This window comes from Hyperoodon ampullatus (assembly GCF_949752795.1).
Source record: "Hyperoodon ampullatus genome assembly, chromosome: X".
Classification (NCBI taxonomy): domain Eukaryota; kingdom Metazoa; phylum Chordata; class Mammalia; order Artiodactyla; family Ziphiidae; genus Hyperoodon; species Hyperoodon ampullatus.
Window position 1 is genome coordinate 30143940 of NC_136913.1, and position 27337 is coordinate 30171276.

Genomic DNA, 27337 nt, shown 5'->3' on the forward strand with positions numbered 1-27337 from the left:
GTCCCCTGCATCGGCAGGCGGACTCTCAACCACTGCGCCACCAGGGAAGCCCTGTTACATTGTTCTTGAACTGTTGCAGACGTCCATTCAGGCCTGAACAGATGTTGTGCGTGCTTCAGTCATCTCCTTGTTTATTCTATTTTACTTTTACTGGTTATTTAGCTGTTAGAGTAAATAGTGGAATAACAGTCCATCTGTATTTCCTGGCCAAGTTTCTCCATGGTTACCTCACAGTTCCTCAGATACCTAACAACAGACAAAGTCCTTCATTTAGAATTATGCCTAGTTCCCCAGATGTTACAGAGCACCAATGAGAACAAAAAGAAAACTGCAAAACCTGCACTTCACTGTTCCAACTGTTCCCCAAAGACAACAATCCTAGCCATCAGCACCAACTAAATAAATCCTTTTGTGATAGGTACATTTTGCATTACGTTGTGCACATTGTCGAAATCATTTTACAAAAAAAAATCTTGATAGAAAAATCAGCTCTTGCACACAGCAAAGGAGAACTGTGTAGAAGCAAATGCTTTTCTCATCATTCAAAATTAGATACATGGTATTCTATGTTTCCAAATATTTTAGAACCAGGACATGCTTTTAAGTCTTGTGTAACTGAGCAAAGGAGGGGCAGATAGATTTTATGGAGAAAACTTCTACGGCAATACAGTAATCCAGGGAAACCTGAAAAACTGATTACCGCTGAGGAATGGGATTGAAAAATGTGGACAGGATGCTTTTCTTTCTTCTTTTCACTTTATAGTATTTTATCCTATTTAAATATACAATCATGAGCATCTTATTATTCTGATAAAGAATGGAAAATCTAGTATGTGTGATCAAGCAAGTTTACAGATAACTACTATACACAACTGAATGTAATTAAGTCTGTACAAATTAATACAAATGACAGTACACTATTTTGGAAAAAATAAGGAAACATATTTGGTAATATTTTGCCCATTTTATAAATGATTAACGCTGTTGACACTGGGAGAACATGCTTTCTATCACAGCGTTTTACATTTGGGATAGAAAAGCAAAACCGCTGTTTCATGTAATTGTTCTGAACCTAACCGCACAAATTTAAGAAAATCAACAAACGACAAAACAAACCATGTTAACAACATGTTTTGTTAGGAGAGGGATCTTAACACTCTTCCTCCTTCCTTTAACTTTTTGGAAACCCCAGAGATTTCCCTAATGGTGAGAATATCCTTTTGCCTCAGGTTTGGAAAACGCAATTTGGGAATTTGTAGTAGTTGGTATCCATTAATTAAAGTGATTTACAATACATAGTTCTTGATTTTTTCCTTGACTGCTTAATTACATGCATTAGGATTCAGAAACAAGCAGACGGGTAAAAGTCATTGTATTAGACTGAACTATATGAAATTGCCAACGTTTGAACATTTTGACCCACATAATGCCAATTCATAAGGTTCAACTGAATGTTATTAAAGTATCAACATGCTCATGACTACCATTTTAAGCAAGAAAATTGATACAGATCATCTTTTTTAAATGGCAAAAGAAAAACAACAACAAAATAAATAAAAATAAGTCTCATAATTCCAAGGGAAAAAAACCCCACTATTGATTAAAGTATCCTTCACTTACAGCTTCAATGCTTTTAAATAGTTTAAGTCATGGTTCTGAACTCAGAACAAAGGATTCTAAATTACTGACATAGAATTAGGAAAAAAATGAATTCAACATATTTCAATGAAAAATAAAACTCCACATAAAACAAAAATGACAACAACAAACTAAAAAATAGCATCCTATTCTTGGTAAAAGCCATGGAGCATGGAAACGTGGAACGATTTAGAGCCTGCATCCTCAAGAGAAATATTTTAAAAATGAGCTATTCATTTGGCACCTAAAATTAATAGAAGAGTGAAAAATTTTACCCCTGAATAAGTAATACTTAGCTTTGGAAATATAGTAAATATGATTGAAAGTAAGTAAGATTCTCTAACCAAAGTTTTTGTCAAAAGCAAATGTTTTTTAGCCTATGTGCATTCTCTTACTTTTTTTTTTAACTTTAAACTTTTTTTTTTTAACCTTTAGGCTACTTGCCAAATCTGGAAATAACTTTATGTATATTTTATGCTATTATTAACATTTTACTTAAAGTTTTTTTTACACTTAAGTATGCAATTTTATGTTTCACCACATTTTTAAAAATTTATTTTATTTATTTATTTTTGGCTGTGTTGGGTCTTTGTTGCTGCACGTGGGCTTTCTCTAGTTGCGGCGAGTGCACTTCTCATTGCAGTGGCTTCTCTTGTTGCGGAGCACGGGCTCTAGGCATGCGGGCTTCAGTAGTTGTGGCATGTGGGCTCAGTAGTTGTGGCTTGCGGGCTCTAGAGCGCAGGGTCAGTAGTTGTGGCACACGGGTTTAGTTGCTCCGCAGCATGTGGGATCTTCCCAGACCAGGGCTCGAACCCATGTCCCCTGCATTGGCAGGCAGATTCTTAACCACTGTGCCACCAGGGAAGCCCTCACCACATTCTTAAAGGCAATTTGTTTGCAGGATTACTTATACGGAAATTTAATTTACAATAATTTTTAAGACTTTGGATATATGATGAAGTAATACAGGTTTTGCAAAATTGGAAATTTATATAATTATACATTTTTTACAAGAATTTTTCTATATAATCCTACATGATTTCACTTTATCTTCACAATATTACTGCTGAGTAGGCTGGGACAGGTATCATCATTGATCTAATTTCAAAGTTAAAAACACTGAGACATAGAAATTTTATGTGGCTTGCCCAGGACACAACTATTAAGAGTCAGGGGCTTCCCTGGTGGTGCAGTGGTTGGGAGTCCGCCTGCCGATGCAGGGGACACGGGTTCGTGCCCCGGTGCGGGAGGATCCCACATGCCGCGGAGCGGCTGGGCCCGTGAGCCATGGCCGCTGAGCCTGCGCGTCTGGAGCCTGTGCTCCACAACGGGAGAGGCCACAGCAGTGAGAGGCCCGCGTACCGCAAAAAAAAAAAAAAAAAAAAGTCAGATTCGGTGTCTAGATTTAAGTTTTTCATGTTCAAATCCAGTGCCTTGCCAACCACTCTAGCCTATTGTTTGCCATAACCATATAATGCAAGCCAAGTGATTGGGAAAAATATTACTAATATTTTAATTATTTGTGGGTTTCTTGCCACACACTTTCATAAATGATTGGTTTAAAATTCACTGTGTACAAACCTAGAGCAAATTTCTCCATGCTGGTATATACGTTTAGTTTGTTAGAATTCACACATCTGGATGATTTAACTCGATGAGTTTGGATATAATGTAAAAGAGGCTAATTTTGTTTCTTTTTTTAAATTAAAAAATCGGTTTTTATTCTTGGAAATAGTAGATTAACATTGTTCTGTCCTCTTCAATCACAGACTTCATACCTGGATTTACCAGACTGTCATCCATTCATTCAACAGATGTCCATTGAGTGTCTATTAGTGGTAGGTACCGTCCTAGGAGTTGGAGATATAGTGGTGAACAACACAAACAAGATATTTTTTCTTCCTAGTGGTTATGTGTATGATGGATGTTGGTCACCAGAGGGAAAAAGTCAGAAGGAGTAGATGGCTCATTTGCAAACCACTGCAAATGGTAAAAATTGTATCTTTTGCTGTTGCTGACTCAGTATCACCATTTTAATAAATACAGCTCTGCAGTTAAATGGATACACATACACTTAAATGCATGTATATGTGTTTTAAGAGTTATAAAATCCTGCATGATTGCTTTCACATTTTAGGAAGGCGAAAATAATAGCTTTAGGCAGTTTTAGTTAACAAAAATGCCTTGAGACCCTTTGTAACTTGGCTAACAGAGGAGCACACAACGTTCATTTCTAAGAAAAAAAGGATTAGAGAAACCCATTAGTAGCTGTTGTGACAGCAGCCATTGGGGAGTAGATCTATCTTAAAACTGAGAAAGAGAAATTGGAGCACCAAAGACTCAAACTCCAGTTCATTTTCACTCTCTGGAATTTGTCTTTATCTGACAGATGAAGGTAACTTCCTATATAAATCTAATTCTTATCCACTTTATGCCTCAACTAGTTACCAGGCACTACATTAATGACATATCAAATTGGGAAGGGTGTTCAATCAAAAAGCATTAAAGTACTTATTAATTAATTTTTTCTGAGCTTCTAAAGAAATTTTTTAAAAGTTATATTTAGTGGCTCTATGGTAAGGTGTCCTTTTGATTTTTTTCCCCCTGCATTGTTTATGGCCACATGTCAAAATTATTTCCTAAATACAACTATATACTTTGGTGGAAACATTCTCCATAGGATGATGCACTGTCCCAAATACAACTATATACTTTGGTGGAAACATTCTCCATAGGATGATGCACTGTCCTTACATAAGTAACAAACCAGTAATTATATATCACAGATCAAAAAAGATGACATCATAATTGGTCAAAGAACAGCTTGAATAGTTCATGAATAAAAGGAAAACCTCCACACAACTTAACTGCAACCGCAAAATTTCAACCAGCATCATGAATTGTAAGTTTTAACGTGGAAGTTTCTGACTTCCAGAATTTATAGGATGCGAATTATCAAAATAGTCTTGCTAGGAGAATGGAAGGAGGCGGAGTGAGTCCTTAAAGTACATTTTAGCAAAGATGGGAGTAAACTGCAGCATGGGTGGGGGTCAAAGTAGGACAACTGATGGGCCTGATAAAATAAAGGCTGGGAGAAAAGAATGAATAATTTCCTATAAAAGAGAGACATGTAGAAAACATAAAGGGAAACTACCAAAGTACATATAAATATGAATTATAATGCAGTAAATATCTATAATCTCTTCACTATAAGAGAAGTGAAAATTGAGGTACTATATTAATGATTTAAGTATGATTTCAATTATAGCAAATAGATTAATATTTGTAAAGTACTTCACAAATATAAATAGCAAATCAATCAAATAAAATAAATAGCAAATCAAATAAATCCCAAATCATAAAAGCAATTGAAAAAAGCAAATATATTTATAGCTGAATAAATGTGCTAGTTGAAAAGCTTAAACATTGTTCAACACCATACACAAAAATAAACTCAAAATGGATTAAAGACCTAAACATAAGACTAGATACTACAAAATTCTTAGAGGAAAACATATGCAGAACACTCTTTGGTATAAATTGCAGCAATATCTTTTTGGATCCACCTCCTAGAGTAATGAAAACTAACAAATTGTAACAAATGGGACCTAATTAAACTTAAAAGCTTTTGCACAGCAAAGGAAACCATAAACAAAATGAAAAGACAATCCACAGAATGGGAGAAAATATTTGCAAACGAAGCAACTGACAAGGGATTAATCTCCAAAATATACAAACAGCTCATGCAGCTCAATATAAAAACAAACAAACAAACAACCCAATCAAAAACATGGGCAGAAGATCTAAATAGACATTTCTCCAAAGAAGACATACAGATGGAGAAAAAGCACATGAAAAGATGCTCAACATCACTAATTATTAGAGAAATGCAAATCAAAACTACAATGAGGTATCACCTCACACCAGTCAGAATAGCCATCATCAAAAATCTAGAAGCAATAAATGCTGGAGAAGGTGTGGAGAAAAGGGAACCCTCTTACACTGTTGGTGGGAACGTAAATTGTTACAACCACTATGGAGAACAGTATGAAGGTTCCTTAAAAAACTAAAAATAGTACTACCATATGATCTAGCAATCCCACTCCAGGGCATATATCTGGAGAAAACCATAATCTGAAAAGATACATGCACCCCAATGTTTATTGCAGCACTCTTTTTTTTTTTTTTTTTTGCTGTACGCGGTCCTCTCACTGTTGTGGCCTCTCCCGTTGCGGAGCACAGGCTCCGGATGCGCAGGCTCAGCGGCCATGGCTCAGGGGCCCAGCCGCTCCGCGGCATATGGGATCCTCCCGGACCGGGGCACGAACCCGTATCCCCTGCATCGGCAGGCGGACTCTCAACCACTGTGCCACCAGGGAGGCCCTGCAGCACTCTTTAAATAGCTAAAACGTGGAAGCAACCTAAATGTCCATCGAGAGAGGAACAGATAAAGAAGATGTGGTACATATATACAATGGAATATTACTCAGCCATGAAAAAGAATGAAATAATGCCATTTGCAGCAACATGGATGGACCTAGAGATTATCACACTAAGTGAAGTAAGTCGGACAGAGAAAAGACAAATATCATATGATATCGCTTATATGTGGAAACTAAAAAAATGATACAAATGAACTTATTTACAAAACAGAAACAGACTCACCCGCTTCGAGTCACAGGTTTTCACAATTACCAAAGAGGAAAGGTGGGGGGGAGGGATAAATTAGGAGTTTGGGATGAACATATACACACTACTATATATAAAATAGGGATAAATTAGGAGTTTGGGATGAACATATACATGCTACTATATATAAAATAGGTAATCAACAAGGACCTACGGTATAGCATAGGGAACTCTACTCAATATTCTCTAATAACCTGTGTGGAAACAGAACCTGAAAAAGAATAGATATATGTATATGTATAACTGAATCACTCTGCTGTATACCTGAAACTAACACAACATTATAAATCAACTATACTCTAATATAAAATAAAAATTAAATTAAAATTTAAAAAGAAAAAGAAAAACTTGATTTTTCTCAGAGAAATCATGAAATGATTACATTATTCCACATGTTATAGTCCAAAATATCAGTTCTTACAATGTGGTAATACATTAATAAAAGTCTTATTTTTCCATGCACCAAACTATTCGATTATAAAGTTTAAGTAGAATTCAAAAAGCATTTGTAAACAAATTTTGCTTTGATACTTTATATGCTCCATGATTATTTAATTTAGAATAATTACAATATTCTTTTTTTGGAATAGTATTAAACTGGTGAAAAATCTAATGCTTTATCTAGCATGGCCCTGTATTACAATGTACACAGAACATTAATTATTTTATTTACCTTCAGATATTTTGTTCAGATTTGTATATACAGTACCTCCTTCTATTATCTAACTTTTCTAATACCAGAATAGAAAACCAGTCGGCTTGCTCACGGCATTAGTTTTGTCTTCATTCAAGTGACTGACATTATTAAATTTGTGCTTAAATGTGATGAAACAGATTCCAAAGGAGAAAGATTTTGACCAGAGTGATAAGATCTCCGTCGCCAGCACTTTTGCCCGTGCTTCACAGCAAGAGTGAAGTACCCAAGGTAAAGTTATCAATGAGAAGAAAGAAATCTTACATTTCTCAAGTGATCTTCTACCAAGTTCACAGGACACCTAAATTCTCCTGAGCCCCAAATCTGCTGAGAATGGGCTTTTATACCCATGCTGAAGTTTCTGGTGAACACAGAAATAAACCTTCTATCTTCTCTCTGAAAACATTTCCAAAATCTGAAAATCTCTCCTTACCACCCTAGCCCAAGCCACTGGCATCCGTTCTTCAACTGTCCTCCTTGTTTTTACCCTTGATCCCCTACAGTTCTACTCTCAGTGGGGCAGCCAGTGTGATCTTTTTTTTTTTTTTTTTTTTTTTGCGGTACGCGGCCCACTCACTGTTGTGGCCTCTCCCGTTGAGGAGCACAGGCTCCGGACGCGCAGGCTCAGCGGCCATGGCTCACGGGCCCAGCCGCTCCATGGCATGTGGGATCTTCCCGGACCGGGGCACGAACCCGTGTCCCCTGCATCGGCAGGCGGACTCTCAACCACTGCGCCACCAGGGAAGCCCCAGTGTGATCTTTTTAAAGCATAAATCCGATCACATCAGTCATCTTCTCAAAAACCTACAACGGCTCCTATCTCACTCAGAATGAATGGTAGTCTTTATGACAGTCCACCATTTGTTTGCTTATATTCTGTCTCCCTCTGCTATAACAAAAGCTGTATGAGGGCGGAGTCCATCGGTTTTGTTTACTGCTTTTTAAGCACTTAGAGCAATTCCTGGTATATAGGAAGTGCTTAATAAAGATGTTTGAATGAATGAATCCTCATTCCTTATATTATTGCCTTGTCCTAATAATTCCTTTTAGGTCTCAAGGGTCCTGCATAAAAGCTGAACCAGTCAAAGAAGGCTGAACGACTTTTGCTTTACGATCTTTGGCTTTTTCAGCTACAACAAGCTCTCCCCAGTGCTGTTGAGGTTGAACAAGGGCTGCCTTTACTTCTTGATCTTATCTAAGCTCTACATTGGGCCCAACTGTCCTGTCAACATCTGTGAGCTTTCTCCATTTGTCCACACTTCTTGTTGCCCACCCTGGCTGCTAAAGACCCAAAACATTTTTTTTTTTTTTTTTTTGCGGTACGTGGGCCTCTCACTGTTGTGGCCTCTCCCGTTGCGGAGCACAGGCTCCGGACGCGCAGGCTCAGCGGCCATGGCTCACGGACCCAGCCGCTCTGCGGCATGTGGGATCTTCCCGGACCGGGGCACGAACCCGTATCCCCTGCCTCGGCAGGCGGACTCTCAACCGCTGCGCCACCAGGGAAGCCCCACAAAACATTTTATCCACCTCAACCAGAGCATCTTTAATATCATCAGTTTAGATGAGACAATTGAAATGATGCGTGTCTGACTTCTTTCTTTTCTTCCCTTTCTTTTCCTCTTCCTACCTTCCTTTTCTCCTTCTTTATTTCCTTCCCTCCTTTCTCCCTCCCTCCCTTTTTCTCTTGCTAAAGTATAGTTGATTTACAATATTATAATAGTTTCAGATGTATAACATAGTGATTCAATATTTTTATAGATTATATTTCATTTAAAGTTATTATAAAATATTGGCTATATTTCCTGTACTGTACAATATATCCTTGTAGCTTATTTATACATAGTAGTTTGTACCCTTTAATCCCCTACCCCTATCTTGTCCCCCACCTTCCCTCTCCTCACTGGTAACCACTAGTTTGTTCTCTATATCTGTGAGTCTGCTTCTGTTTTGTTACATTCATTTGTTTTGTTTTTTAGATTGCACATATAAGCAATAACATAGAATATTTGTCTTTTTCTGTGTGACTAATTTCACTAAGGATAATGCCAACAAGCACATGAAAGATGCTTGCTTCCTCTTATGGAATCTTTTTGAACTGGCATAGATTCAGTGAGAATTAGAACTCAGGACATTTTTCCTATGAACTGGCCACGCCAGTCCTCAGTATTCTACCATGTTTTACCCGAATTCACCCTTGCTATGCTCAACATAGTACCCTTGAAACCACTGCATGAAAGGTGGTACAGTATAGGTGTTAACAGCTCAGAGATTAAATCTTCTTGGCTTGGGTTCAAATCCTTGCTCAACCAATACTAGCTGTGTCAACTTTGTCAAGTTATTTTACTTAATATTTCTTCAGTTTCTTCATCTATAAAATGGGGATAATAATTTTAAATATTTCATAGAGTTATGGGGAGGATCAATTAGTTAATACAAGTTATCGAGTACCTAAGCCCTATATACAAATTGATCCTCCTTATTGCAAAAGATAAAGCATAGTTGTCATCCTTATTCTAACCCATGCTCTTATTTTTGTCCTAATAATTCACCTTTATCCATGCCAATCCCTAACTGAGCAAGTAAGGCCTAATTAAGCAACTAATTGATAATATTGGCTTTGATATAAGGATAAATATTACTTTTGTGTGTGTTTCTCATTCATCACTAGGTATGCCTTAGCTAATGTATTAGCTATTAAACGCAGATTTACAATGTAAATAGGTGTTTATATGGTTAGTTCTTGTCAAAATGATTAGGTAGCTTTCTAATTCAATACATCTATGGAAATCATATGTGCTATATTATTTATATTTTGTTCAGAAAGTAATTATTTTAACTTATTGCACATTATTTGTGTTGTACTGTACTTAAAAAAATATGTATGTTAAACCACAGCAATACCTACTACAGTTCTGTAATTTGATTCATGCAAATCTGTCAGGAATAAAATCAACCACAATTTAATTTCAAACCTTCTCAACCAGCAGCTGTACAATTTATGCACTGCTTTTCTATTTTTACTATTAGATAATGACAATGATGAATGCCTTTAAGAGGAAGTACATATTAATTGAAAAGACTGAGATCAAAACTATCCCCCTTCAAAAAGCTCATAGAGGTAGGAAGCCCGTTTGCTTGCTGCAGGAGATATGCTGGGAGTAAGACGGAATTATGCCCCAAACTACATCTAATGAGGACTCAATAACCAATTAAATTAAAACTGCGATAATACTTTTTTACAAACCACAGTAATCAATACCATTGTAATTGGTGTCAGCTTTAATACTATTAAATATATCTGAAAGAACAAAATTATTAGCTATGAGTGCAGCCAGGGGCCCATCATTCTGAGTGTGCCAGGTTAAGAGGTATGAAGACAAAGATATTCAACTGGCAACTTAATAAGTTTAGGGTTACTGCTCTCCTGACCTATATGTCCATGAACATGGAAAGGAATGAATATTAGCTCATTAGCAGTGATTTACATATTGAATGACAATGATGAACTTACAAACTGTGCTGTCATGAGAAATTAGTTAATGTGAATTATGACAGGCATGCTGGCATGTCTCCTTTATCAACTGATTTTCTTTTCTTCACTGTACCCATGAGTGATTTGACTTTTACTTCAAAGAGAATAAGAAATAGCACCATACCAAAATGATGGAGTAGTTCCAGAGATCCATGCATCCCTTACTCTATTTTAGTGTATAATTTTGTAGCTTATTTGATATAATGTAAGACATTAAACTCAAGTCACTCGAGATATTGCTACTCCGATTTCTAAGACAAACAAATGTCTTTATCTATTTGTATAGTTATGCAAATATGTGATATGGAATGAGATCCCAAGAGATCATTTAGAGTATAAAATACTTTAGCTAATAGGTGCTGCTGAGAGCAAACTTATCTTCTGTCTATAATCTTATGCTATTTGCTTCGGCAAATACCAAGCTCTGGCTATACTATTATCTTTCATTTTGAGTGTGAAATGTATGATCACTAAAATTATCTTGAGACACACATTATTATGTACATTTTCTTGATGCTACATTTATTTATCTTCAGACACTTCCCTCTAAAATTCAAACCCTACTTCTTCATCATGTTTTGTCTTAGTTCGGAATTCATAAACTTATAGTTGGTGATTTGAAAAGAAGCTGGATTTGGTTGGAGGCTTTTGCCTGGTGTTTTTAAATAAAGTATTTTATTGCTTTCTATTCAATTAGATACCATATGTTGTGGTATTGATACTGACACTAATTTGAAATTGAATGTGAATATTATAAGTGGAAATAGAAAACTAAAACTGTATACAAAAGATATAATTTAAAACCTCATTTAATTTCCCCTTTTACGGGAAAACAAAGACAAGTAATGTATCAGTTGGGAGTAAACTGTTTGTCTAGCAAAGCTTGTTTTTTGGAGAGTCCTTTCTGCCCTGAATGTATAAGAAACTATTATTTTAGTGCGTTCCTTTGTTTTAGGAAGTCTCTTAACATTAAATATTATAAAATACCTATTCCATTTTATGTTTCTCTTTCTACACTAGATTTCTAAAGCTAACCATCTTGTAAAGTATTTTAAGATTTCCATGTGTTAAGTCAAAATGCCTTCACGATATACATTTAAGTCAAATGTTCTGGTACAGTAAATGATCAATGTGATGATCTTGTAAAATCTGAATGAAAGTGCTTTGCTTTTACCTTCAGAGACTCCTCTTGTTTGAAGAGATCTTCAAAATCTTTAGCACAGAGGTCAGGAGCATTGAGAAGTTGTTCCACTTCAGATAGGGCTTGTGAGACATGAGTAATCTCAGTCAGATAAGTAGAAGGCACATAAGAAATTTCCAAAGGCATTTCTTCAGTCATCACCATCACTGATTCTTCATGGACAGTGTGCTGGTATAGATATACAAAAGAACAATTCTTTTAGCTTCCTAATATTGAAAAGACCTCTATTGAATTCATATAGATTCCAGATTATAGCTGACAGAGGGCTGGAAAGTGGATCAAAAATGCATGATGATAAGTCTAGTAAAAAGGTTATTATTTATATATCCTCTCTTCTGAAACGTGTTAGAAGCATTTTATAATAAGAGATACACACACATTAGCACCATGAATATAAGATTGAAAGACCAAGAGCCGTAAGGTCATGAGAGGGGTAGTTTTACTTTAAGAAAAGAATACTTTTTTTTTTTTTTTTTTTTTTTTTTTAGCGGTTTGAGGGCCTCTCACTGTTGTGGCCTCTCCCGTTGCGGAGCGCAGGCTCCGGACGCACAGGCTCAGCAGCCATGGCTCACGGGCCCAGCCACTCTGCGGCACGTGGGATCCTCCCAGACCGGGGCACGAACCCGCGTCCCCTGCATCGGCAGGCGGACTCCCAAACACTGCGCCACCAGGGAAGCCCTAAGAAAAGAATACTTTTTACAACTGGATTTAAAAATGTAATTCTAAGCTTCCTGGAAAACTAAGTATGGGGTGGGATGTGAGGGGTCTACATCTATGATATTCATACCAAACGGAACCCTTCCTATACTTTTTTTCCCCTAATCTTGACTGAGGTACAAGAGGGACAAAGTGGTTTTGGTTGGTAGCTAGCTTTCTATTAAGCACGCTTCTCCTCCAAATTCCTGACATCAGCTTGTCTCTTTGTTGTTTTTTTTTTTTAACATCTTTATTGGAGTATAATTGCTTTACAATGGTGTGTTAGTTTCTGCTTTATAACAAAGTCAATCAGCTATTCTTATACATATATCCCCATATCTCCTCCTTCTTGTGTCTCCCTCCCACCTTCCCTATCCCACCCCTCTAGGTGGTCACAAAGCACGGAGCTGATCTCCCTGTCAGCTCCTCTCTTTGATGCTAGATTCTTGCTAAGTTAAACTGCTTATTAAGGTACTAGATAAGTAGGACTGAGGATGAAATTTACACTTTAATAAGAGCTCCTGAAAGCCTGAAGATCTAAGGGAGCACCAGCTCCTCCTCCTGCATCTACACTTTCCTACCTGCCATTCAAGTGTTAGGACTGATGGGCATCTGGGGCTCAGAGTCTGTTTGGACTTGATCAGGGGTGCCTCTTTCCCTATTCCTTATAAGAACAAGGAATAAATACTATTTGGAGTGCAAATTCAGAAAGATAGATGACCTCTGCTCTCTTCTGTCTATACTATAAGCAGCAAAACTCTTATAATTGAAATTAGTTTTCCAGTAACTTTGTTTTGAATTGATGAACTGCCATCTGCCTGGTGATGGGGTCAGCTGAGGGTTTCAGTGGCAGGGTCTCTTGGGGAGTTCTGATGATAAGCATGCTAACACAGCCATTTATTACTGCGCAGCCTTTAAGGCGAGACCATCCTCATTTTTGAAGTAATGTAATTAAATGGTGTTTAGGATCCCAGACTGAAGCTACACAAAGATGAGTTAAAATATAAGCTGGTCCATTTATGCTTTCATTTTGGTCATTCAGGTCCACGATTCTTGTACTCATTTCTTAGATAATATAAAAACAAAATAATTTTAATTTAGATGTCTTATCTACTTATGACACTACAAATTCATAGAATTACACAGATTAACTTATATCACACAATTATACCTTTTAACAAAGTTTCATTTAGTGCCTATACCTTGACCAAATACGACACCTATTCCTTCATGATCAGTGGAATGGTAATCTACATGTACTTCTAATTTACATTTAAAATAATATTAGAATTTTGGGTTAGAGTTGGAGGATTTCATTCCTTCTATTCTCTTAATACATAGTATCTAGTCATCATAGATAGGAGAAGTGGTGCATACCAGGTGAATAAGGCAAGCTAAGGGATGATCCTGTGAACTTTTATGAGAAGTGGAATATTTCAAAATAAGTCTTTGACACCACTGGGAAACTGTCAACTCATTTTCTAGAAAGTTCAGCTTTATAAATTTTGAATATTTTCATTTATTATAAAGTTCTAAAAGATACACTAATTTTTAATACAGAGAAATGTATCATAATTTTCATATATTATAGTAAGCTGTCAAAAAGTAAACTGAGACACTCAGGTATTTGGAGATCTAGGTTACTATATACCCCTTAAAATATATCATTCCTTTTGACACAGTCATGCAGGTCTATAATGAATAAACTATATCTACTGAATGCCTTTCAGTTTGGTTTAATAAAAATTTCAGACAGTTATTAAAAAATCAGTTTAATTGGAAGTATCATGTTCATTTTCTCTTCTTTATGCAAAATCCATGCACTCATATTCAGATTTTGCCTTTTCATTTGAATTTCATTAACTCTGCCTTGAATAATTATATCCTTCTGAATCCTGATGTGTACAAATCCTGTCTAACCTTTTGAAAATCAACTTGCTTTTGTTAATGTTCTTTACCACCTTATATCATTAGAGATATTCATGCATCATTAGCATGGAAGTGCTGTAGCCATACTATTTCATTTTATTCCTCTCTGTTCATATTCATTTCTAATGATATATACCCAAAAGAATACACTATCCTCATTTTCTGGGAATTAAAATCAAGAGATGTGCGAGAAAGCCCCAAATACCTATTTTTATTAACAAATTGAAAGCTCAGTTGAAGTTTAGAAAGGATTATTATGGGACAAAACTATGATATGTAACACCTAAAGTTGAGATGAAAACTGGCTTCAAATTTTGAGCTCTGTAAGTAGGCATAGGTATCACTCATAAAGTTTTTAATAAACTTCTGTTTCTTTAAAACTTCAGCAATCACTTTCTTTCTATTACTTAAAATTAGATTCTTGAAGGGCCACATAACTGCATGAAATAAAGGCAATCCTGTTTTGAAACAAATGATGCATTATATCTAAGTTTTTAAAACAAAATGTTTTCCTCCATGATTTAAAAGACTTCTCTCTCCTCAATATAAAAGTTTCAAATGAGTTGTGGTTACTGCCTCATTTATGAGTTATGAGGTCAAAAAAACTCAAGAAGAAAAATGCACTATATGCCATATCATTATGAGATATTCTTTTTTAAAATACCTATGTATCTAACATAAATGTGGTATATAGAAAATAGGTCAACACATTCAAAGACTAACTAACAAAAATTAGCCTAATACCTGGACAAAAAAAGTAATGCAGTGATGGAACAATTTTTTTTATTTCATTAGTGTTAATAAACACAAAGATAATGTCAAATCTTCAAAATAATACAAGATTATTTATCAATAATTTAAAGTGAGCTATCATATGAAAATCTGTTAATTTATATCTTATCTTTCTTCAAAATGGCATTCTTAATTATTACAAATTATTTAAAAATAATAATACAATGGTATATAAATCCCAAATAGGATTACAGGCTTTTATATGGGTTCTGATGGGTCATAAATAATATGGTAATGGGAAAGACTTAAGTTATCTAAGACAGGTAGCTTTCTCTCCTAGTCTCAAAAGTCTTCAGAGAAAAAAATTAAGTTTCCTTCTAATAAGATGGACAGTTGAGCTATTTGTATGTATTTCTCTTTGATCATTTATAGAAATTATAACCTAAAAAGTCAAATCAAATAATAAAATTTGGCAAAAAGAATACTGCATTAATCCATAGACAGAAAAAAGACTCAAATTATATGACATACGAAAAACAAAAATATGACACAGCTGAGATAGGTAGGGGTTGAGTCTTTCCTGTTCACAGTTTTGGATACACATAAATGGCATGGCAATACTAGCGTTCGGACAGTACTTGGCTTTGCGTGCTTTTAATTAAGTCACTGTGCAGAATGACCTTAAATAATCAGCCTAATGAGATCATATGAATTGGTTATGATCTTAGATGAAGAAAACAGTGACGAGAGCATTTTCTCTCAGGAATTTCCATCCCTCTTCACTGCATCATCTAGAAAACTGCCTATGTGAAGTTATGTAACCAAAAAAAAGGGGAGGATCAATCCTAGAATGATCATGAAGTAGTTCATCAACAAACTGTATTAAGCTTATAATTTACCCCTTTGGTTCAAAAAGAATAAAACACAATAAATACATAAAATAATCAGTATAAAACATTGCAGAAAGTCATCCTTTATATCTATATTATTTATTTTCTAAAATTAGAATGAATTTTTGGTACCAGGCAAGCTGGCAGGGAAAGAGATGATCAGGTGGAGCTGGATGTATTAGTCTTTAAGAACAACCTACTTCCAGGAGGCCAGGTATGTGTAGTGTTCTGTATAAAGGGTATGGATGCACCTGTTCATTGATCTGCCTTATGTTGATTCTTCCCTTCCACATCATCCAATTTACTTAATTCCTTAGGGCCAAGCTAAATTACAATCTAATTAAACTGATAAACTGAATCTTGATAATATGTTAATGGCTTATAGTGGTTTAAAGTATTATCCTTCACAGGATAACATTTGCATTTTAATATGGATTTTCAATACATTAACATAAAGTAGTAACTTGGTAGAATTCTAGTCACTAAGTATGGCCTGTGAGAGAAACGAAAGGAAAAGCCTTTGATTCCCACCAAGGAAAGCACCAACACATCAGCACCAACATATATGGCCTACCTCATAAGAAATTACCAGTAAAATAACATGACAATTAAACAGATAAGGTTATATACCCTAGGTACCTTACAATGTAAAATAAATGCGGCAAAGGCTCATGCATAGTACCTAGCCTATAGTAGGTATTCAAAAATATTTGTTGAATAAATGAAGAAACTATCAACTTAAAAGGATAATTTTTTTTTCAATCAAAAACAAAATTTAATGTTCAAAATTTCAAAACTCTCTACCCATTTATCAAGCTATCCTCAAAAAGGATAATTTTTTAAAATAAATATTTGGCTAGAACTCCTGGGATCTACAGCTATAACATAATTTCCATTTTGGAATTCAAACAAGAATATTTTCTTCATTTCATAATGTAATCTTCATTGGTATAGATTTAAAAGGTATTTCTGATTTAATTATACAACATTTTCTCCAATTTAATGCACACAAGCTAAATGCTGTTACACATATGTGTCTGGCTCTTCAACTGTCTCTCAGATATTAATGTAACTCATTATATGTGAACAAAAAACAGCCATTATTTGAAGTGCTGTTATACAGATAATTTTAGCAGATATTAATTTTAGCCTCTTTACGGAGGTCCACAATGCTTATTAGCAAATTGAAGTGTCTGAGAAGGCTTGCAGTTAAGAAATTTTTTTATCCTTTCTAACTCTTCCCAAAGTGTCCACATAAAACTTTTAATTTATATATCCAGTATATATTCGTTTAATAGCAAGCTATCCTGATACCAGCTTGGGAATGCCTGGCATAGGAATTTTTTCAAATGTGCACATGTGAAAATGAACAAACATATAGTGAATTTGATGAGAAAACAAAATTAACACAAGAAAAAATAAGTATGGAATTACTTTAACTTCTGCAAATATATGTCACCCCACTATATCACTTAATTTCTATTGTCCTGTGGATCTTCCACTTTGAGTAGACTTTGCAGAATAGACTTACAATATTATTAATTTCTATGCTACACTCCTCAAGCATCTCAGAAAATAAGGCCGGCATTTATGTCTATATTATTTAATGTGGCAACTAAGTAATTATATCTGAATGTGCATGTGCCATAATTCTGTTTCTGAATGAGGTTTTTTCTTTATTAGAAACGTGATAGTGAAAAAGCCTGTAACTGTACTGTTCAATATGGTAGTCCTTGCCCACATGTGACTATTCAAATTTAAACCTAAATTATTTAAAAGGAAATACAAATAAAATTTTAGTTGCTGATGAGATTAAAAATATAACATGGTATTCATTTTTTATAATAGAAAAAGCAAATAATGCAAAAGCTAAAATCTTTATTTATGAAAAAGTTTAACACTAGCATTACATTTATCAGAAAATATTCGTTGTAGCTTATCTATCAATAGATTGATAGTTTTCCTCATGAAGGTGATCTAGACTGGCTAGTAAATCCAACTTAAGATGTCAAACGCTTAAAATTCTGTCAATTTGTCATTATACTACAGCAGATTGATTTTACTGAACTGCTAACATGTTTTGTTTTCATATACAATAGGCTCAATCTCTACGTAACCTCATCAACTCTGATGAAGTTACTTTATGAAAGCACCTATTACAAAGTATAGAAATTATATATGCATGATTAATCTGTTGAAAGCTATTAATTTATGCATGTATGTATATGTATGCATGTGTGTGTACATACAAACAAAATGGAAATGTTGAGATAGGAAAATCACCTCGTACACACGTTTTCTGTCTCCCTCACTGTTAAGTAGACTCAATCTTCAAAATAACAGTGACTAACTACTAGAATCTAGAAGAATATGTGCATCAAGGACTCAAATAACAGAAAAAGAGGTGTAGGTGGAAAAAGATCATGAACTGGTAGTCTTTGAAAGATAGATATCTCTGGCACAGTCTGGGATGAAAACTATGGATCTGGTGATTTCCAGATGTGTATATGGGGTAACTTGTAGGAGACAATTGATTTAAGAGGATCTATTGGGCACAGGAAGGAGAAAGAACCTGCTGTTTTGCTTCATACAGGCACTACTGGACAGCGGCTGTACTAAATGGCTGAGGACAGCTTTAATCCCCACTTCTTATTCTTGAGATCAAGATGCTTTGTCACACATATTTATTCTGGGAGGTTCTGGCTTGTTAAGCCATTCTTCAAAAGAAAAAAAATACTGCCATTATCTTTGTTACTTCTCAATCATCACTATATAGTATAACCCTCAAACCTGACTTACATTTATGCTAAGAGCTTTCATACCCTTTAATTTAAGCACAAGAAAAAGAACATAGGCCATTTCAGGAGATACAAGGGATTGAAGAAAGGAAACAAAGCTAAGTCCATGCAAGAAATATACTAGAAGAAACAGAAGAGAGATTTAATAAAAAACAAAATGAGAAGCATGAAAAAGATAACACTAAAATACAGAAAGCCTGATACCTGGTTTTAGAAAATTCAATAGATGATTTAGGAAAAGACAATGGTAATTGCTAAAAAAAAAAAAATGTGGGTTCTAAATGATCAACCAGAGGAAGTATCCCACAACACAGAGAAGAGTAAAAAGACACTGAAATCATAAGTGAAAAGATAAGAGACCTGGAGGATAGAATTAGGACATCTAATATGTAAAGAATATAAATATCAGAATGAGAAAAGAGATGGAAGAGAATAATTAAAATAATTTTAAAACAAAACTCTCCTAAGCTAAAAATATTATTGATTTGCAAAAGTTAAAAATGTTACCCAGGTACCAAGAAGAGCTAAAGAATAAAGACACATATTTAGAAACATATTGAAAAATATCCTAGCGAAAATTTTGAATTCTGAGGAATGGGGTGGGGGTACCTTACAGAGTTTGAGACAAAGAGAACTATATATATATATATATATATATAGTTCCCTTTGTGTATATAAACTTGGACCACCATATATATATATATGTATGTATATATATAAACTTGGAGCAACATCATACTTCTCACTGGCAACAATGGAAGCTCAAAGACAGTGAAATTTAAAAGACGATGGACACTAGAAGACAGTGGTCCACAACTTATATAGGCTATTAACAGAAGAGGAGAGAGATTCAAGAGTGCTATTATTATTCAAAGAATCCATCATTATGATAGCAAAAGAAAGACCATTTTGAAAATTGAAACATTAAAAGGGTATACATCCTTATGTAATTTTTTATGAGAAAATTTCTCAAGTATTCCAACAAAATGAAAAATAAAGTATAATAAAGATTTCTAAACAGAAGGAAATAAAGAATACAAAGAAACTGATGAACAATAAACTCTGTGAGGTTTTTCTGTTAAATTTAATACAACATGGTAGTTTAAGTGTAATTTGAGTGATAATATGACTTCTTGAACTAGATACTATGAGGGGAAACAACAGTAGTTAGGGACAAAAATCATATATTATTAGTTTTTAAAGGACTTTATCTTGGCTTGAAAAGAATGAGGAGTTGCTGAACAAATCATGTTGGTGGGGAGAGCAATGTTCTCATTTAATTTTGGTGTAAACTACAGAGATATAGGGTTAAAATTATTAAAAATAGGAAACTAAGTGCTAGTAAAATAGACACGCAGAGTGCAACTTCAAAAATATCAGCAGCATGGGGAGGGATGCAGTAGCATTCAATAAGGATGGTGAATTACAAAATTATGAACAAAGGACATGAGCAAATAACAACCATAAAATACGATAGAAGGAATTTATACAACTATACAGCTATAAGAGTTATCATAGCAATAATGAAGTTGGTTAAATTTCCCCACTAAAAGATGAAATACTGTCAGATTGGTTTAAAATACACAGCCCATCTATAAGCTGCTCAGGAGAGTCATTAAAAAACAAGGACACAATGGCATATAATGTAATGATAGGTGATGTTACATCATGAAAATAATTTGTAAAAAGTTAGAGTCAAAATAGTAATATCAAATGAAAACATAATTCCAGGGCAAATGGGTCCAAGATAACCATTGTAATAAGTCACATTTTTTACAAAAAAAATAAGTCATTAATTGTTATGCCCCAAACATTTGTCTGCATTTTACATAGGGTAAAAATTACTAGAAATAGGGCTTCCCTGGTGGCGTAGTGGTTGAGAGTCCGCCTGCCGATGCAGGGGACACGGGTTCGTGCCCCGGTCCAGGAAGATCCCACATGCCGCAGAGCGGCTGTGCCCGTGAGCCATGGCCGCTGAGCCTGCGCATCCGGAGCCTGTGCTCTGCAACGGGAGAGGCCACAACAATGAGAGGCCCACGTACCACAAAAAAAAAAAAAAAAAAAAAAAAAAAATTACTAGAAATAAAAGGAGAATATGATAAAATCACAGCTATAAATGGTAGCTTCCATACAGCTCTTCCAGAATTTTTGGATCAGAAAACCCCAAAATCAAACCAAAACAAGCAAAGAAAAACAAGAATAGAGGTTTTTTTAAACAATAAACTAAATTTAATCCATGTTTGTACAAAATGTAAAAGCATATTCTTCTTTTATATTACAGGGACGTTAAAAAAAAGATCATATATCCATAAAAACTTTAAAAGGATAAAAAATAGAGATTTTATAGATCACCTCTTTTTATAATGTAATAACCCAGAAATGTAGAGAAATGATGGAATAAATTTTGGTTTATCTCCTAAGGCTATTAAAAAGGATGCATCAGATATGTACATATTGCCTGGAAAAATGTTTGTGAAAGATTGTTATATTTAAAAATCATACACAGACTGAGGCAATATTTTTAAGAAGAGGCAAAGCATTATCTATCTATCTATCTATCTATCTATGTATAATATTATGGTTAAGAAGCATATAGTATGAAGGATAATGCTAACTTGTAAACATTTCTTATTTCAGAGGGAGTGAAATTGGCAGGAGGGAGAAATGAAGAGTACTCATTTTTTTAATATACTTTTGTATTGATTGAAGTATTAAACTGATATTGTATTGATATTACATTTAAAATAACTATATAGAACTCTGAAGTAGTGTTAAATAGTAGAAGCAAAAAGGTAGAGTTTTCAGTGGTAAATAAAATTTTTATGTAACCTGTTTATTAGTAGTCATGGCCCCTTCTAATTGGCTTGACCATCACATTGTTTTCAATTCAATCAAAGCTGTAGAAAAGTATATACTATCAATTGACAGAACCGTACAGAAGCATAGACCAAGATAAAAAGCTTAAGAAAGCAGGACTAATGCATTTTGAAAGAATTTCACATTATCACCTAAGACAACATTGACGGCCTTCACTGCACACCTAATTGACTGAAGGGGTCTTGCATTGACTGGCGGCCGATTCTGCACATGAACAGAACTATTTTTAGGCGCTTGAGGTTCCTGAAGGTGAGTGAGGAACCTTAACAGTAAATGGAAAACTCTGTTCTTATGTAGGATTTTTTTGAATGATCTTGAGTTCAATTTCAAATGACTAATTAAAATAAAAATAACTAATGAGAAAAACACTATAGACAAAGCAGATATTTAGCAACGTTAGAATTATGGCAGACTGGTTTTTTTTTGCAATTTTGAAATGACTATGTCAATTCTTCCCATGCATTCTAAATTGCTTTTGATAAGCTGAAAAAGTTTACTATTTCTTTGGCCTGACATATGAGACTACCTTTATGTAAATGCCTGAATCTGAAAAGGCACTGATAACCTTGAGATATAATGATAATACTATTTACAAAATTATATGACCTAATTCCAAATTACATGAGCTTGACAATTACCCCATATTCTAGTCCCCTTTTTAATATTCACAATTACTTTATATGTCTGTAATAAAAAGTGGGGAGTTACAAAACAGAACTTTTGGAACTTGATTGAAAGATGGAGAGTGACCTATAAAAATGATCATCTTAATGAATTTAGTAGGCATTTTTTTTCAAAGGCAAACATTTTACAAAGAAAATTTATGTATGCAAATATTTATAATATATGCATGTAACTTTATACGTATATACGGAAACATGTATAGTTATATGTATATATGCACATGCACACAGCATAGATAATAGATATAGATGTATAAATTAGCTGGCAGCAGTATTTTGTGATTTAGGAAGCTAATATGCCATATGCCATTATACATTAAACAATTTCACATTTAGTTGTTGAGATATTAATAATTTTAACCTAATTTTATTTGGGAATAAACTGGTAAAATAATCAAATTGTCCAGGCTAAGTATAAATCAAATCAAATAAACCATAATAAACACAAATAATCTCTCTCATTCACTATTTCTCTCTCTCTCTCTCTCTCTCTCATTTCTGTTGCCCTGTACTAAAGAGTTTTTCGAGGCCATATGTCCCTATATCCTTCTATACAGGCCCTTTTTTGACTCACTTCCAAGCTGTAGCTATTATTTCATATTTCTGTCATTTACTCCTTTTCCTTTTCTTTCTGGCTTCTACTAAGGGCAGAAAAACAAGATAATAAGTTTATTAGAATTATCTCTAAAATCAGTGAAATTAAAAAAAAACTTTCAAAAAAGAACCTGAATAGTCCTCTCAAAGAAATTTAAGTAAGTTATGGACTTTATGAACTTTATCAAATCAACTTAGAGAATCCGGAGGCCTTTTGTTCTATACCTTTTCTGATTCTTGGCTGTGTTCCAGGTAATTCATAACGCTGTCCATCTGACCTCTGAATAAATTAGGTGCTGCTGTGAGTGTAGAAACTATTATGTTTAATGTTATTTTTCTAAAATAATATACTTTGCCAAGTTATAAAAAAACTTTGTAAAAGATGATCGTCACTGAACAAAACCATTTTTTTCTTACCAAAGACTATGCACAGTTCTTTCTTAGAGTTTTGTGAGTTTAATGATACCTTGGGCTTAATGTGCTCCACTTTACCATCAAGATAGTTTCACCTGAAATAGCTTGTTCTCTGTCAGTGTTCCAGAAAATAATTATCATTGTACTTTCCCATGGCAAGAATTCCAACATAAAATTGAACTGTTCTTCCCAGCACATTTTCAACTTTTAACTCTAAGAAATCATATTCACACAGTTTTAAATTTGTTTTAGATCATATACTCTAAAAGGATAATTTAATGAAATATTAACATACCTTCTATTTCCTAAAACCCTGTTTAAAAGCAACTGCAACAGAAATAAAGTGTTTTGCCAAATTTAAAAAACCTATACTAATTTTTCACTCCTCAGAACTTTTAAGAATACTGATTTGCTTACTTTTTGTATCCAAACCAATTATTTTAAGTATAAGAATTAACTAAAATCATGAATATAAAGCAGGCTGCAAATTACAAAAGTATTTATCATGGCTATTTATTTGGAAATGAAGAATATGAGAGAAGTGTGTATATTGCCATAATTCAAAAAGAGTCATGTACCAATATGTTCATTGAAGCTCTATTTACAATAGCCAGGACATGGAAGCAACCTAAGTGTCCATCAACAGATGAATGGATAAATACAATGTGACACATATATACAATGGAATATTACTCAGCCATAAAAAGAAACGAAATTGAGTTATTTGTAGTGAGGTGGATGGACCTAGAGTCTGTCATACAGAGTGAAGTAAGTCAGAAAGAGAAAAACAAATACCGTATGCTAACACATATATATGGAATCTAAGAAAAAAAAGTCATGAAGAACCTAGGGGCAAGATGGGAATAAAGACACAGACCTACTAGAGAATGGACATGAGGATATGGGGAGGGGGAAGGGTAAGCTGTGACAAAGTGAGAGAGTGGCATGGACATATATATGCTACCAAACGTAAAATAGATAGCTAGTGGAAAGCAGCCGCATAGCACAGGGAGATCAGCTAGGTGCTTTGTGACCACCTAGAGGGGTGGGATAGGGAGGGTGGGAGATGCAAGAGGGAAGAGATATGGGAACATATGTATATGTATAACTTATTCACTTTGCTATAAAGCAGAAACTAACATACCATTGTAAAGCAATTATACTCCAATAAAGATGTTAAAAAAAAAAAAGCAGTGTATCTTTCCAATTTGGAATCTTCATGTTTTCAGTTTTAAATTTTGATGAAGCACAGGAAAGGTAACACTTCTGTGTTAAAGCAATTGGTGCTATTATGGGATCTACATATTTTTGAAACAAACAAAAGAAGGATTTAAATCCAGAGGATGAAAACATTTATAAGAAAACAAATAATGCACTGGTACATTTATTATATGTCAATGTATATTTTAAAAATAATATTAAGCAGGTGTTGTAATACCCTAATTCCACTCTTTTTGCATATTTGTTCTTGTATCTGTTTTTCACACATGGCAAAAATTCCAGAATTTCATTCCAGGAGATAATGCTTGTGGGCCAATATTCATTGCCTGGAGGGCCATAAAATGGGAGACAATCACCAATTTTTAGAGCTTTCCTTTCCTCATTCTCAAAACTTCAAGCAACCAACAAAGAAACTTTGCAGGAATGGTGCCCCTTTATGTGAGTAAGTTCCTCCAAATTGATGGTTCCCAGACTTTGTATTTCATGGGTCAATAAAACATTACCAAAAATGTCAGGGAACCTCACAAAGTTCCAACATTTATTATTGTAGTAAAAGACATTGTAAGGAAAGAATAAAAAGGAAAAAAAGAAAGAGGAAAGAAAGGGCATTTTAATGCTGCCCACTCCAACAACAAACTGTAGAAAGCTATACTTTCAGAAGAAAGAAAGAATTTTTGAACAAATTTAGCTCTATGAAAACTGCAACACATTTGCTCTTATATTTTTTCCCTTTTCTATGGACCAGTGAAAACTTTCAGATACTGGTAGACTGGCACTGGGGCACAACTGGTGTAAGAATGCAAAACCAACAACTCTGAACTATATGGAATTACATAAGAAGATGCTATACATCCATCCATCCATTCATTTACTCACCATATTTTTATTGAGCACCTACTCTGTGGTAGCGTCTATATATTAGGAAAATAGTATTTAGTAAGACAAAGTCCCTGCCCTCATGGAGCCTACAGTCTAATGGTAGAAGACAGATTATAAACAAGAAAGCAAACAAAATATTTTAAAATTGTGGTAAGTGCTATAAAGGAAACACCTGGCTAACGTTGGAGAGCATGATGGAGGGGATGAAGGGAATGTTATGAATAACATCACACAGGATGCTGAAGGATGCATTTGTTCGGCATCTTGAAACATGACAGGAGACAAGCAGACAAAGACCCAGAAAGAAAGTCACAAGAGACCAGAGGGCAGAGAGCAAAAGCAAGAAGAACTACAATCCTGCAGGCTGTGGAACAAAAACGACATTCAGAGAAAGACAGACAAGATGAAAAGGCAGAGGGCTATGTACCAGTTGAAGGAACAAGATAAAACCCCAGAAAAACAACTAAATGAAATGGATGGAGATAGGCAACCTTTCAGAAAAAGAATTCAGAATAATGATAGTGAAGATGATCCAGGACCTTGGAAAAAGAATGGAGGCAAATATCGAGAAGATGCAAGAAATGTTTAAAAAAGACCTAGAAGAATTAAAGAACAAACAAACAGAGATGAAAAATACAATAACTGAAATGAAAACTACACTAGAAGGAAACAATAGCAGAATAACTGAGGCAGAAGAACGGATAACTGACCTGTAAGACAGAATGGTGGAATTCACTGCTGTGGAACAGAATAAAGAAAAAAGAATGAAAATAAATGAAGACAGCCAAAGAGACCTCTGGGATAACATTAAACGCAACAACATTTGCATAATAGGGGTCCCAGAAGGAGAAGAGAGAGAGAAAGGACCAGAGGAAATATTTGAAGAGATTATGGACAAAAACTTCCCTAACATGGGAAAGGAAATAGCCACCCAAGTCCAGGAAGCACAGAGAGTCCCACACAGGATAAACCCAAGGAGAAACACACCAAGACACATAGTAATCAAATTTGCAAAAATTAAAGACAAACTATTGAAAGCAACAAGGGAAAAAAGGCAAATAACATACAAGGGAACTCCCATAAGGTTAACAGCTGATTTCTCAGCAGAAACTCTACAAGCCAGAAGGGAGTGGCATGATACACTTAAAGTGATGAAAGGGAAGAACCTACAACCAAGATTATTCTACCCGGCAAGGATCTCATTCAGATTCGATGGAGAAATCAAAAGCTTTACAGACAAGCAAAAGCTAAGACAATTCAGCACTACCATACCAGCTCTACAACAAATGCTACAGGAACTTCTCTAAGTGGGAAACACAAGAGAAGAAAAGGACCTACAAAAACAAACCCAAGGGCTTCCCTGGTAGCGCAGTGGTTGAGAGTCCACCTGCTGATGCAGGGGACACGGGTTCATGCCCCGGTCCGGGAAGATCCCTCATGCCACGGAGCGGCTAGGCCCGTGAGCCATGGCCGCTGAGCCTGCACGTCCGGAGCCTGTGCTCCACAACGGGAGAGGCCACGACAGTGAGAGGCTTGCATACCACAAACAAACAAACAAACAAACAAAGAAACCCAAAATAATTAAGAAAATGGTCATAGGAACACACATATCAATAATTACCTTAAACGTGAATGCATTAAACGCTCCAGCCAAAAGACACAGGCTTGCTGAATGGATACAAAAACAAGACCCATATATATGCTGTCTACAAGAGACCCACTTCAGACCTAGGGACACATACAGACTGAAAGAGAGGGGATGGAAAAAGATATTCCATGCAAATGGAAATCAAAAGAAAGCTGGAGTAGCAATACTCATATCAGATAAAATAGACTTTAAAATAAAGAATGTTACAAGAGACAAGGAAAG

The 27337-nt window shown here is 34.9% G+C and overlaps 1 protein-coding gene across 3 annotated transcripts in view; it reads right to left on the reverse strand.

Annotated features, from left to right (window-relative positions):
• The window catches only part of DMD (dystrophin), a gene marked incomplete at both ends in the record, with an annotated part of 2093893 nt that overhangs the window by 1171871 nt on the left and 894685 nt on the right, over positions 1 to 27337 (reverse strand). For all 3 annotated transcript variants that reach the window (XM_079728248.1, XM_079728247.1, XM_079728246.1), the window contains one exon: positions 11728 to 11922. In XM_079728248.1, the coding sequence (XP_079584374.1) occupies positions 11728 to 11922 (195 nt within the window). The remainder of the gene's footprint in view (positions 1 to 11727; positions 11923 to 27337) is intronic.